At 47.7% G+C, this 13,878-nt stretch overlaps 1 protein-coding gene across 1 annotated transcript in view; it reads left to right on the top strand.

The window, feature by feature from the left end:
• Nucleotides 1-13,878, top strand: part of Arfgap3 (ADP-ribosylation factor GTPase activating protein 3) — a 50,405-nt gene that overhangs the window by 13,677 nt on the left and 22,850 nt on the right. The window contains exons 2-3 of the mRNA XM_005379428.2: nt 1,648-1,766; nt 11,459-11,531. Of these exons, the coding sequence (XP_005379485.1) occupies nt 1,648-1,766; nt 11,459-11,531 (192 nt within the window). The remainder of the gene's footprint in view (nt 1-1,647; nt 1,767-11,458; nt 11,532-13,878) is intronic.

The following is a 13,878-nucleotide window of genomic DNA, read 5'->3' as shown; positions in this document are numbered from 1 at the left end:
ATTTCTTTCTTTCTACTACTTTCTTTTCTTTCTGCCTTCCTTTCTTTCTTCCTTCCTTTCTTTCTTTCTTTTCTTTCTTTTTTTTTTTTTTTTTTGATACAGAGTCTCACTATGCAGTCCAGGCTGTCCTTGAACTCTCGGTGATCCTTCTGCCTCAGCCTCCTGAGTGCTGGGATTACAGACATGTGCCACCACACCCAGTTTAAAACTAATTTTTATTTTCTAAAAAACTTTAAGAAAATTCTCCTACTTGTAGAGTTTTAACAGTTGTTTCGATTTTAATTAACTATACATTGTAATTTCTGTGATGAGAACTGTGTATTTAAAGTACACTTATCTACTTGGCATGTAAAGAGTGTTTGACTTCAGGGGCAGCGTTGTAGGGGCTACTGGTAACTTTCAGCTGGCTACAAGTTTCACAGAGTGTTTACTTGATTAACAAATATTTATGGATCATTTATTATGAGTAAAGCATTGTTTTTCAGACTCTGAAAATCCAGATCTGCTCACCGAACACTGAGCTTTTCCTTACCGCCGTGTGCTAACAGAGAAAGAAAGCAAGGTGACAGGGACAAGGCCAGACCTGTAGGACCTGGGGGGCCCTCAGTGGGTGGAGGACACATTCCTTAGCTATGTGCTGTGTCCTGAGGGTTCTGAGTGACCTGGGCAGACGTGAGATGGTGTCTCACAGAGGAGCAACACTCTGCATCAGTTACCTGTTGCTGCCCGTCAGGTTACCCCACACACAGTACCTTAGGACAACGGACTGTGTTCTCTCATGCGCATGTGCACAGGTCTTCTGGGTGTCAGGATGTGAGGTGGTGTTGGTGGCTGGGTTGACCCCAGGTTTCATGAGGCTGTGATGCCCTGAATAGTGTGGGCAGGTGTCTGCTCCCCACTGGCTGTCAGCCAGGACTTCTCTCCCATTTCTTGCCACCAGACCCTCTCTTCGAGGCTGTCTGGATGTCCTTGGGTCGTGGTATCTGCCTTCTCCCAGAGCCAGTGATCAGATGGACGGAGAGGCAGTCACAGTGTCTTTTGTAGCCAAATCTTGGAAGTGAGGTTCCATTGTTCTGCCATGATTCTTGCTCACACAGCCCACACTGGGAGGTCAGGCAGAGGTTGCACAAGCGCGTGAAAACCCGGAGCTGGGCATCACTGAGCCACCTGGCTGATACACCCATCTCCCCCGCTCAGGAGAGGAAGCACCCAGACAGTGGCCGTGTGGAACAAACCACTGCCCAGGCCTGGGATGGGAAAAGCTGAGGTGTTCCCTGATGTGACTGACTGCAGGGTCCCTGCCGAGCCTTCAGGACAGGGAATGTCTGGACAGGCTCACAGAGTCCTGGCCTTCCCTGGGGACAGTGCATAGTGTCCTGACAGATACATAATGATAGACTGGAAAGTTAGTACGATGTAGTCACCTGTGTTAATAACTTAGAGTTGATAATATATCATTATCATGAAAAATAATATCTCAGTATCATAATAACAGATATAAATTTGAAGTTTTATAAAACCTACCTGAGATATTTTGTAATAGCCAAAGTTTCAGTTGTAAAGGTTAAGCGGTGCTCTTACTGTGCCCTATGACTCATCCAGCTAATATAAATTAATTAATAACTGAATTTCACATTTTTCTTTCAGGTATGCTTTGACTGTGGCGCTAAAAACCCCAGCTGGGCCAGCATAACCTACGGGGTGTTTCTCTGCATCGACTGCTCAGGGTCGCACCGGTCTCTCGGTGTTCACCTGAGTTTTATTCGGTAAGTGCATCTTCCTTCCCTGGGCGGGAGCCTCCGCTGTCACATGGTGTCCCCTCCCTCTCTCATTGTGTTTTCTTGGACATCACGTAACATGCTGGGTCAGCTGTGAGTGTGGAGACTGAAATGTGATTACCTAAGCTGTGAAGCAAGGTATTTCCTGTTCAGGTCCTGTCTAGAGAGACCTAGCCAGAGACTTGAGGCAGTGATGTTGAAGACAATCAGTCAGTCTTTCTTTCTTTCTCTCTTTCTTTCTCTCTTTCTCTCTCTTCCTTCCTTCCTTCCTTCCTTCCTTCCTTCCTTCCTCTCTTTCTCTCTTTCACTCTTTCACTCTTTCTTTCTCTCTTTTTCTTTTCTCTCTCTTTCTCTCTTTCTCTCTTTCTCTCTTTCTTGATGGTAATACTGGGGATTAAACCAAGGGCCCTCACACTGAGCTGTATCCTCAGGCTTTTTTTATTTTTTATTTTGAGTCAGGCTCTCACTAAGTCACTAAACTGCCCAGGCTGAGCTTGAACTTGTGCTTTTCCTGCCCCAGCCTCCAGAGTGGTGGGGTTATAGGTGTGTACCACACCTAGGTAGAATGGAGGGTTTTGAGGCAGTGTTTCCTTTCCCTTCAATGTCTTCTCTTAAGATAGGACATACAGCACCCACTCCAGGAAGAAGAGACGCTGAGGTGCTGGAGATCCCTCCTACACCCCACGTGGGGAGGGAGTCGTGACAAAGGAAGCCATGGTGAGGCCTGTGTCACCTCCAACATAATCCTCCAGCACTGGCTCCCAAGGACAGCAGCCGTGTGTGGCCTGAGTGAATGACTTCATTGGCTTTTTAGTGGCAATTTCACATGTTCATGATGTCAAGGTCTTCCTTCTCTCTTCCTCTGAGGACTTGGGCAGCAAGTGAATTCTCTTCCATTTGGACACCATGGCCTCCATGAGGATTGGTGGGCGTTAGAGAAGGGCGCCCCGGGAACAGATCCAAGGGAGGCAGAAAGGGTGCTGTGTGAGGTAAAGGAAATTGAGATCATGAATAATTGGGGTCTCCAGCCAGGCTAAGAGCTTGGGAGCTCAGCAGGGCCTGCACAGCTGTCACCAGCAACACCCATGCAGAGGTGCAGAATTCTGCCTCCCCATCCAGCTTGCCTGTTTCCCGGCCTCTGCTTTTCCAGGAAAGAACCCACTAAGAAGGCGATTTGGCACTGTTGCCAGCAGTTTATTCATATCATGACTTCAGGAAGATTGATGCAGTGGGATCGCTATAGAGAAGCATCATTCTCATTGGATAAAATCAGTTACAGCTCCGTAATGAGACAGTTTGTGTGATAGTACCAAAACTATATAGTAGTAATTATGACATAGTTTTCTTTTTTGAAATATTTTTAAAAATTTCCTTGGTGCAGGGAGGTTTTTAGAAATCAGTTTGTAAAGGCTCAGCGGGCTAAATATGGATAGTCGCATTGCTGTGTGGTGCTCATTTCCTAAGGGAGCCGTGCTGTGTGTCCTTCCTGGTTCCAGAGCATTCTTCATTTTCTTCTTTCTTTTCCTTTTTTTGTTGCTGACTCTGGTCTCAGAACTTTTGAGTATACTATCCTGTCCTTGTTTGTTTTTTTTTAAAGCTGAGGGATTTAGTTGCCCAGGAGAGTTTGTGCATTTTTTTTTCTTATGGTAAAATTTATCATCTTAACTATTTTCCAGTACCCTGTTCAGTTTTACTGAATTCATTCATAACTTGTGTGACCACTACCATCCACTTCCTAACTCTTTGCATCTTGTAAAACTGGAACTCTGCGCCCATTACATAATAGCTCAGAGCGCCCTGTCCTCCACTGCTATGATAGTAGAGCTCATGCGTATATCTACGCACACACATATACATATATATATATGGGCAGTCCTCGTTTAACAACCAGGTTCTGTTCCTGTGATTAGGTTGTTAAGGGAATTGGTCACTAAATGAGGAATTGTAGATAGTATGTACACTACAATATTCAGAACAAAGAAATGGTCAAAGGAAACTCCAACTTGATGACTGGTTTTATTTGCGTAACTCTTCCGTACAGTACTGTAATGTATAACAATATAAAACTACAGGACTGTACTGTACAGCATAATCAGCAAAAATTGCAGTATTGTAGAAACAAGGTCTACTGTACAAAAAAAGACATTGGGGCTCTGGTCATTAAGTCCGAGCAGTGTGTTGTAAGTCCAGACAGCATGCCTCAGTCTGAGCGCAACCAGTCATTAAACAGGTAGGTCATTAAACAAGAAATATCTGTATATATGAATTTCGTTTTATTTTGTAGTGCTGAGAATTGGACCCAGGGTCTTCACATTGAGCTATATCCCCAACCCACCCTTTCTAAAAGAAGTTTTTATTTATTTATTTATGGGCAGGCCCTAGCTATATAGTTCAGGCTGGCCTCGAACTCACTACGTAGCCCAGGCTGGCCTAGAGCTCAGCAATCCTGCGTTAGCTTCCTGAGCACCGGGGGTTACAGAGTGTACCACCCTGCCTGGCTTTTACTTTTTGCTTGTTTTTGGGTTTTTTTGGTTCTTTTCAGTTTATTGCATAAAGGAGTTACACAAGTCCAAGTGAAAGCGGACCCCAGTGGTGACATTAGACAAGCTGTGAGGTTTTAAACTTGTGACAGGGGACTGAGGGGGCGTTTTCCTCACTGCTCCGAAATCCTCACTTCAGCTTCAGTGAGCCACAAGCACTTATCACCCCGACCCTTCGGCTGACCGTCCTCACCCAGACCGATCTCCACCAGGAACCGGCATGTGCTCTTTCGCTGTCAGCCTGCAGCCGAGTGACTTCTGTACTCTGGATGCTTTCTTCTTCTACACCTTCACCAGTTTCTTTTATCGTAATCGTGAGCGATCCCTTGCGAGTGGTGAGGGTCTTCCTGCCGCTTCTCTGTGGGATTCTGATACAGATGTAAGCCTCCGTGCCGGAAGGCAGGTCGTCCCCCTTACTTGCATCAGCAAAGGGGTGGAAAGAGTGGAGGTTCTGGATGGTGGGCATGTGATAGGATTCCTTACCTTGGTGGAAACGCCTGCGGAAGGCAGCTGCAGGAGAAGGTGGGGGGGAGACAGATGGCCGGGAAGTCGGGGGCTCCAGGGGTAGCAGCTGAGTCCTCAGCAGCAGCTCAGTGACTGCAGCTTACTTTGTATTTTCGAGACAGGGTCTTGCTAGCTTTGAAAAAAAATTTTTTTTGGCACCAGGAGTCTAACTCAGGACTTTGCACTTGCCAGGCAGGCGCTGTGCCACTTAGCTATATCCCCGGCCTGGCTTCGAAATTTTGATCCCTGTGCCTTAGACTTCTGGAGAGTGGGAATTACAGGCGTGCACCACCATGCCTGATTTACCAATCTGTTTTCGGTCCCTGTAATTTTCATGTCTTCACCTTGTGTGAACAGGTACTTTTTGTCCATGGCTTAGCTAGTGCCCTCCAGGTTCAACCACGGTGTGGCATAGGCCAGAACGCCCTTACGCTAAGCACCGTCCCACCCTGCGCGCCTGGCCTATCTGGCGGCCTTCTCGTCCACTGGGAAACATCGGGTCTGCTTCTGTGAACAGAGCTTCTTTGAATGCACCTGTACACGTGTCTCTTGGAGAACCTGCTTTGAATTTTTCTGGGCATGTACCCAGAGCGGGATGACTGGGTCAGATGGTAATTCTGCTTTTGGTCTTTTGAGGAGCCACCATACTGTTTCCCATAGCGGCTGCACGGCTTTGCCTTCCTCCCAACAGCGCAAGGCTTCCCATTCCCCCGTCCTCGCCCCTACGCGCCCCTCCTTCCCTCCCTTCCTTCCTTCTTTCCTTCTCTTCCTCATGGCCCTGGAGGTAGAACCAAGGGCAAGTACTCTAACCCCGAGCAACATCCTCAGCCCTGTTCTTTTGATTTTGTAGCTATTTGGTAACAGCCCTCCTAGTGGGTATGACGCAGTGTCTCATTGTAGTTTGATTTCCAATTCCCTAACCATTACGGAAGTTGACGTTTTCGTCCGCTTAAGACCATCTGTATATCACCTTCGAAAAATGCCTCTTCAGCTTCTTTGGCCATTTTTGAATCAAATTGTTTGGTTTTTTGTTGTTAAGTTTTAGAAATCCTGTACATTTTCCAGATACTTAATCACTCATCAAATACATGATTTGCAAATATTTTCTCCATTTTGTGAGTTTCCTTTTTACTTTGTTGATAATTCTTTTAATGCACAAACTTTTTTCTTTTCGGTTTTTTTTTTTTTTGTGAGATAGGGTCTCTCTCTTTAGTCTAGACTGGCTTTGAACCCACTATGTAGCCCAGGCTGTCCTTGAACTCACTGCAGTCCTCCTGCCACAGCCTCCCAAGGGCTGGGATTACAGACATGTGGCACCATGCCCAGCACTGCACAAACTTGAAATTTATCATGAAGTCCATTTTCTCTGTTTTTCTTCTGTTGCCTGTTCTTCTGGTGCATTATTCAAGAAGTCATCGCCATGAAGCTTTCTTCTCAGACCTCAATAGTTTTAGACCTGCAATCCATATCTTTAACCTATTTTCAGTTAATGTTTGTTTGTGGTCTGCAAGTTAAGAGTACAACTTCATTTTGGTGTGTGAGGGTGTCTAGTTTTCCCAGTGCTAGGTGTCAAAAACACTGTTCTTTCCTACTTAGTCAATTTTATTTTTTCATTTTTGGTGCTGAGGATGAAACCCAGGGCCTTGCACATGCAAAGCTCCCACTGAGCTACCTGCTGGCCCAGAGGTTTTTTGTTTTGTTTTGGTTTGGTTTTTTTGAGACAAGATCTTGCTCTGCAGTTCAGGCTGGCCTTGAGCTCACTTTGTAGCCCAGGCTGACCTCGAATTCACAGGATCCTCCTGCCTCAGCCTCCTGAGTGCGGGATTACAGGCGTGCACCACCACGCCCAGCTCATCCCAGGGTTTTTTTTAATGTCCCTGTCCCTGCACTGATCGGTAAATTAGCATATGGCAGCTCCCGCAGACACCTGAAGGTGGCATGAGCCACGTGCCTGGTGCTCTCCTTTCCTTTTTTTTTTTTTTTTTCCATACCGGGAATCAAACTCAGGACTTTGCACTTGCTACGCAGGCTCTTGTGCCACTGAGCTATATCCCAGCCCTGGTGCCCTCCTTTCTATCTGCACCGTGCTCTTTCCTATTCCTCTAGAGAAAACCGGCCCTGCTTCCTCCACACTCGCTCGCAGAAGATCAGGTGTTTTTCTGCCATGTTCCTTGCTGAAAGCAGGACTGGCCTAGAGACCAAGAGGCCCGGACAGCAGGATCTGTCTGGGCTGGGGTGGTTTAACCACTAGACTTCAAGTAAACATAACTGTATGACTCACAGTGCTTATAAATGATTCAAGCACAGCTATTAAAATCTGCTGTTTAACCCAAAGACCCGAAGACAGCAGTATTGGTGTGGACGCGAGAAAAGCTGAGATGGTCCTCAGAGCTAAGTCTGGGGTATGCGCCTGTAATCCCAGCCCTCAGAGGCTGAGGCAGGAGCATTGGCAGTTCGAGACCAGCAGGGGCTGCATAGGAAGTTCAAGGCCTGCCTGGAGTACGCAGTCTCTGGCTTAAAAAAAAAAAAAATGAGTGTGGGTTTTGTCTTTAGCGGGGAAGGGCTCCTCTTTAGAATTTTTGTTAGGAAACCTTACAGACTCTAGAAACTGGGAAGACACATCCAAGCACCCAAAGTATATGAAGTAGGATAAATTCCCTCTGCTCCGGAGCCTGCCCTGCCCTGCAGTCTCCCACCCCAGCAGGGCCTGGTAACAGCGCGGTGTAGATGGGATGTTTATTTAAGTGGGGTTTATTTTTTCTTAAGTACAATTTCAAGGCAACAGTTTTTACACAGGAAAAAACAATTATAAACTGTGACGTCTTCCAGGAACGCGGGAGGCAGGTTAGGAGTACAGTAATGCAGGCTGCTCTGGGCGGTGACTGAGGCTCTGAAGCCTGATGGGCCCTGGCGACACCTCAGAGGGCGCAGCTCTTTCCTGTGCTGCTGGATGTCGCCTGTCACACTGCACCTTGCCCTCTAGCTGTTTCTTCTCAAGTTCCCCATTAAGTATTTGTGAGTCGAGGAACAAAGGCAAATAGGATGGGCTGTAAACTTCTGCATGCAAGAGGGAAGCTAAGGTCTGTGTAAGAAAATCAAGGAGAGCTTGAAAGCTGAGGAACATTTGCAGCCAGCTTTGAAGGTTGGTGAGATCTGCCCACAGACCCACAGCAGGGAAAGGGGAGATCTGCACTGAGACTTTGAGAGGAGACGTAGGATCAGGAAAAATGAAGGGCTTCGTAGCTGATTCTTTCCTTTCTCCCTCCATCTCTCCCTCCCTCCTTTCCTTCCTTTTTTCCATTTTGGGTTTGCAAGACAGGGTCACAACGACCCTCCTGCCTCAGCCTCCCCCGTGCTGGGATTATAGGCGTGCACCACTGTGCCCAGCTGCTGATAAATGTTTAAGCCTTCTGTCTCTGGGAAAGAAGCCCTGACGTAGAACCGGCTTCCCAGCTGTGGTCGGATTCTCATATGCCTAGGAAGAGGAGGAGAAGGCAGGTTCCACAGGGGAGGGGTCCGTGATTTTGGGTGTCCAACTGTCTGCCAGGTCGGAGCTCTCACTGTCCTGCGGAGGTCCTCCCGAGTGACGCAGGGAACAAGTGACCTGGCCTGAGCAGTGCAGGCACAGCCGCAGGGAGACCAAGAAGGAGGCTGTGGCCACTGTCACGAGGGCCATCCCTGATGGCTCCGGGCTGCACCTCTGTGTTTCTCCCCGAGAGTGTGGTGCTGAGGACACATGGCCTCGCTGTGGGGGGTTGGGGGACACGGGGATGAAGCCCTGTAAGCCCGGCCACAGCCAGGCCCGGCCAGCACCAGCGGTGCCCAGATGGGATCAGCTGCTGCCTGCCAGGCGGACACGACCCACGGAGAGGAGACAGGAGCGCCTGTCACGGTGCTGCCGCTGCCGTAGCAGGGACACCTTTGGTGACCCTGTAGGACACAGTCCGCAAGTGAGAAGCTGCCCTGAGCTGGTCTTGGGGAGGAACAACTGTGGTCGGATTTACTCCATTTTAAATTTCAATTCCATGAAAACTTTGTTTTGTTGACTTAGATTCACTCTGGTCTCATAAGTTTCTGAGATCTATTTAACTACAAAAAACACGATGACCGGGCTTGGGATATAGCTCAGTGGCATAAGTGCCTGCCTGGCAAACGCATGGTCATGAGTTTGAGCCCTGGTACCACAAAAAAAAAAAAAAAAGAAAAAGAAAAAACAAAACAAAAACCACAATGACTGCCAGGTGTGGTGGCACACCTGTAATCCCAGCACTTGGGAGGCTGAGGCAGGACAATCGTTGAGAGTTCTAGGCCAGCGTGGGCTACAAAGGGAGCTCAAGCGCAGCCTGAACTGCATAGTGAGACCCTGTCTCAAAAAGACAGAAAAAGAAAAAAACCACGGTGACTTTGGCAAAGCTGATTCATGCAGTTTTGAAGGAGGTTATGTTGGACACATAGAGTTACAGAGGTTCTGGAAGCCTGTCTTCCCACTCACCTTACTGGTTATGGTAGTTATTTGTTAAAGGGACACTGATTCATTCCTTAGCTTTTCTTACTTTCTCTGCTTTGCTTAACACTCGGAGCTTTCACGTACCCCTTGATCCGGGTTGAAGGATGAGCGGGACGTGTAGCTCAGTGGTAGAGTGTTTGCCTGCATTGACAGGGCTGTGGGTTCAGGTCTTCACACCACAAAGTAAAGCCCTGGACTGAAAGTAGAATTCCCAGCAGCCCCCTTCACCCCCAAGTGCGGCGACCCCGGAGAATTCCCGGAGCTCAGTCCGGGAACAAATTCCTTTTTGGTTTCTACCTTCATTTCTGCAACATGCACAGAAATGGCTTTCTTTCTGTGAAGCCTGGAACCAGAACTCAGAAGGCGGCTGACCTGCCTGGGTGCTTAGGCCCTGTGTGAGGACACAGAGCTGCATTCAGCAGCCCTCAGTGCGCCGTGCTGTCCTAGGAGCTGGAGGGGAGCAGGCGATGAGAGTCACAGACTCCTAGCCACAGGAGGTCTACCTCGAGCCAAGCAGCAGTCTTCAGCTTCTCAGATGTTAGCTCATTTACTTTCTGCAAGAGCAAAATAAACAGTATCACTTTCGTACCTGTACTTGGCAGAGGAGGAAAGTAAGGCATGAGCAGTGAAGTCACGTCTCTAAGATCCTATAGCGAGAGAGTGGCCAAGTTGGGGCTTGCGTGCAGTCAGTCTGTCCCACAGAGACTGCTGCCAGTTCCTACCCTGGGACAGAGCTGGCTACGGATGCCTGTGCGGGGGGGTGCTCTCTGAGGCGGTGGAACCTGGCAGGATCTGGCTCCTCATCTTGCTTGGTGATCAGAAATTCTGACCAGAGAGCATGTTGTTTTGTTTTGATTTGTTTGGGAAATCTATTTCTTTTTTTTTTTTTTTTTTTTTTTTTTTGATTCTTGTACCAGGAATCGAACTCAGGACCTCGTTTGCCAGGCAGGCACTGTGCTGCTGAGCTATATCCCCAGCCATATTTCTTATACAGTGTGATTAAATCTCTACTTTGTATACATCACTATAAAGGGAATTTGTCACTGCATTAGTATTAATCTGAAGTTAGTGTTACCTAAGATAGCTGCTAACATTTACAGAGACTGCCAGGTGTGATGGTGCATGCCTATAATCCCAGCACTCAGGAGGCTGAAGCAGGAGGATTGCTGTGAGTTCCAGGCCAGCCTGAACTATGAAGTGAGACCCTGTCTCAAAAAACAACAAAAGAAAAAAAAAATTTTTAGGGCCTGGGGATTTAGCTCAGCGGCACAGTGCCTGCCTGGCAAGTGCAAGGTTGTAAGTTCGATTCCCGGTACCAGAAAAAAAAAATTTTTTTAAACATACTTATACTTCTAAAAACATTTACAAAGGCTGAATGATACCAAGTGGCATAGAAACAAGTCAGTGGAAGGGCAGCTCAAAAGGAAAATCTTCGCAAGTCTGAAGCCTGTCCCCTTGCCTTATACTCTGTCCACTTTGTCAAACATGTCCGACCCACAGTCGTTCTGAATGCCCACATCCTCCGGGGCTAGCTGGGTCGGCTGCTGTATTGGTGGGGACAGCCTTGCTCTCTGCTTCTGCCTGGGATCCAGGAGAGAGGACTGCATTCAGTTGGCCCCTTGGTAAGGTGTTGTTGGGAATCCTGTCATTTCTGGCCTCCTTGCTGGATCATCATGCAGGCCCCTGGGGGCTTCTCGAGCCATGACTGCCTGCCTGGCCTGAGAGAGTCCACACAGAGAGTCCAGTTGCATGCAGTCGTGTCACCAGGTTTTAGCTCCTCACTCACTGGGGGGAAGGCAAAGGCCGGGCAGCCCCACAAAGACCTTCACCTCCCTTGGCCCAGAGGAGGTGGCGCCTAGAGCTGACATGACGCCGGTGCTGCTGGCCCGGCACAGCCTGCCTACAGGCTGGGTACAGGATAGGCCATTGGGCCATCGAGGCCTCGGCTGCCAGCAAGGACAAGGGAGGCCAGGGGCTGCTCGTGCCAACTGTCACACACCCAGAAGCCCTAGCACCCCAGAAACCACAACTCCTTAGGCTACTAAAGCCCAAGGAGCTGTTTTTCGGAAGCTCGGGGGTTTGGTTCTGGAGAAGAAAGGTGTTAACGCTGACAGCATTCTTTCTTCCAGATCTACAGAGCTGGATTCCAACTGGTCATGGTTTCAGCTGCGGTGCATGCAAGTGGGAGGAAATGCCAATGCCGTAAGTTCATCCTGGCGTCCGCGCCCTCTTGCTACGCCCTGGGTCCCTGGAGAGAGCGCTGCCCGCCCTGTGCATTTGGAGCCCTATAGGGCTGCTTTATTTATGTACTGATCCCTGCAGGCTCAAGGCTTTGGGCAGCATGCTGGCGTACGGTAACAAATAAGGCCTGTCCTGTGGGCAGAGAGAGTCAGAGTGTGGTCACAGAAGCAAACTAACCAGAAAATAAATTCAGGGGCTGGGGATGTAGCATATGTAAACACCCAGGGTTCAATCACTAGTACCACCAAAAATGAACAAACAGACAGACAAACACACACACAGGATGTGGCACTCATGTCCAACCTGTAGACCACACTTTTTGCCTTTTTATATATTTCATATACAGCCCAAGATAATTCTTTTAAAAAGAGGTAAAAAAGAAAAGAAAAAGTAAAGAGCAATCTGCAGGCTTGACATGGGATAGAGGAACATCTTTGTGACTAAAATTTTTCTACTAAATGTAGCTTTTATGCTTAGAAGGCATCATATGTATTTGAGTTAGTATTTGATTTATTACATCTATGAATTTTTTAAAAACTGTTCTTCAAATACAGCAGGCAAATGTCACATATTATAAATTAAGTGATTTAAAAGAGATTTCCTTCACTGCATTTACAAACGTACTTAACCATCCACAAACATGTAAGCTTTATTTATAAATTGAATATCTGATTCTCTCAGGCCGGCGATGTAGCTCAGCAGCACAAGCGCCTGCCTGGCAAGCACAAGGTCCTAAGTTTGATTCCTGGTACCAAAAAAACAAATAAATAAATAAATCTGATTCTCTCAAACATAGCCAGCAAAGCCTCGTGAAACCCTGTTCATGATGCCAAGATAGAACATCTGGAGCAAATGGAATGCCCTTAGATGTGGTGTTAAAGTATAACACGCCCTACTTGTGTACATTTCCAGTAAAAATAATATCTAGCATCAATTATTTAAAATTCTAATTGTAAGTCTAAACTAATAGTTTGGGAATTACCACGTTCCCTTAGGTCAGCATTTCTTTGTTTGTTTTTATTGTAAACTTCGGTTGGGTTTAATATTCCCTAAGAGAAATTGAGCGCCGAGGTGTGCAGTCTGTCAGGTGGATTTTAGAGCCACAAACCGTCGCGATACCTAGGGTGTTTATTTTTTCCTCCCATTTTCTCAGAAAGCATTTCCTGTCCCCCTAAGAATGTGCGCCAGAATTAGATGTGCCGGGCGTCGTGTTAGACGCCCTCGGCCAGGGCCCTGCCGCTGCAGATTCTGCACTGCTCCCCTCGCACTGAGAGTCTGCTGTCACTTCACTAATGCTCAATCTTTCCAACGTGGAGCGCCCTCGGGACCTTGGCCAGCCAGGGCGGGGCGGGGCGGCAGGGGCTCAGCTGAGCAGGTCGCCTCACGGTCTGCGTGGCCTTGGCCATGTGTCGGATGTCTGTGCTTCCGTTTCCGCATCTATTCAGCAAGACAGCAGTAGGGACTGGCAGTGTTGCTGTGAGGTGCTGCCCATGAAGAGCGCTGGACAGGATCTGAGGCTCATGGGTGATACTACCGTGACTGATCAGTGTAGGTTCATCCAGCACCACTTGTGCAAGCTTTGCCATTCAAGTCTATACATGGATGCATAGGTAGCTGAAGGCAGTTTCTTCTGGTTGTTTGAAATTTGCTCTATCAGCTGGGCATGCTGGCGCACGCCTGTAATCCCAGCACTCAGGAGGCTGAGGCAGGAGGATTGTTGCGAGTTTGAGACCAGCCTGGGCTACAAAGTGAGCTCAAAGCCAGCCTGAATGGCATAGCCAGACCCTGTCTCAAAAAGACAAAAAAACAACAACAACAAAAAAGAAATTTGCTCTATCATCTTACCTTTGTAAGATTGTTATTGTCTGTGTTAATGAAGAAAGAGTGTGCTGGGAGTGGTGGTACACACCTGTAGTCCCAGCACTTGGGAGGCTGAGGCAGGAGGATCACCATGAGTTCAAAGCCAGCCTGAACTACATAGCAAGACCCTCTTTCAAAGAAGAAAGAAAAAAGAAGAGTGTTAAACAGGGTAACAGCACAGCTCCTAACCAAATTGTCAAAAATTCTGATTTAATAAAATACAAACAGATATATTTTTTTGGTCTTTTTTGAGACAGGGTCTCTCTATGCAGTTCAGGCTGGCCTTGAGCTCACTTTGTAGCCCAGACTGGTCTCCAATTTGCAACAGTCCTCCTGCCTCAGCCTCCCCAGTACTGAGATTACAGGCCTGTGCCATCACGCCCAGCTTACAAAGGGAAATTGATTGCTCATGAGTTCAAAACTGTCCTGAGTGGCTTAACTCAGAAGT

Source organism: Chinchilla lanigera, unplaced genomic scaffold, assembly GCF_000276665.1.
Source record: "Chinchilla lanigera isolate Chin_1 unplaced genomic scaffold, ChiLan1.0 scaffold00012, whole genome shotgun sequence".
NCBI lineage: Eukaryota > Metazoa > Chordata > Mammalia > Rodentia > Chinchillidae > Chinchilla > Chinchilla lanigera.
The sequence above is the reverse complement of the archived record's forward strand: the minus strand, read 5'-3'. Positions and strand labels throughout refer to the sequence as shown.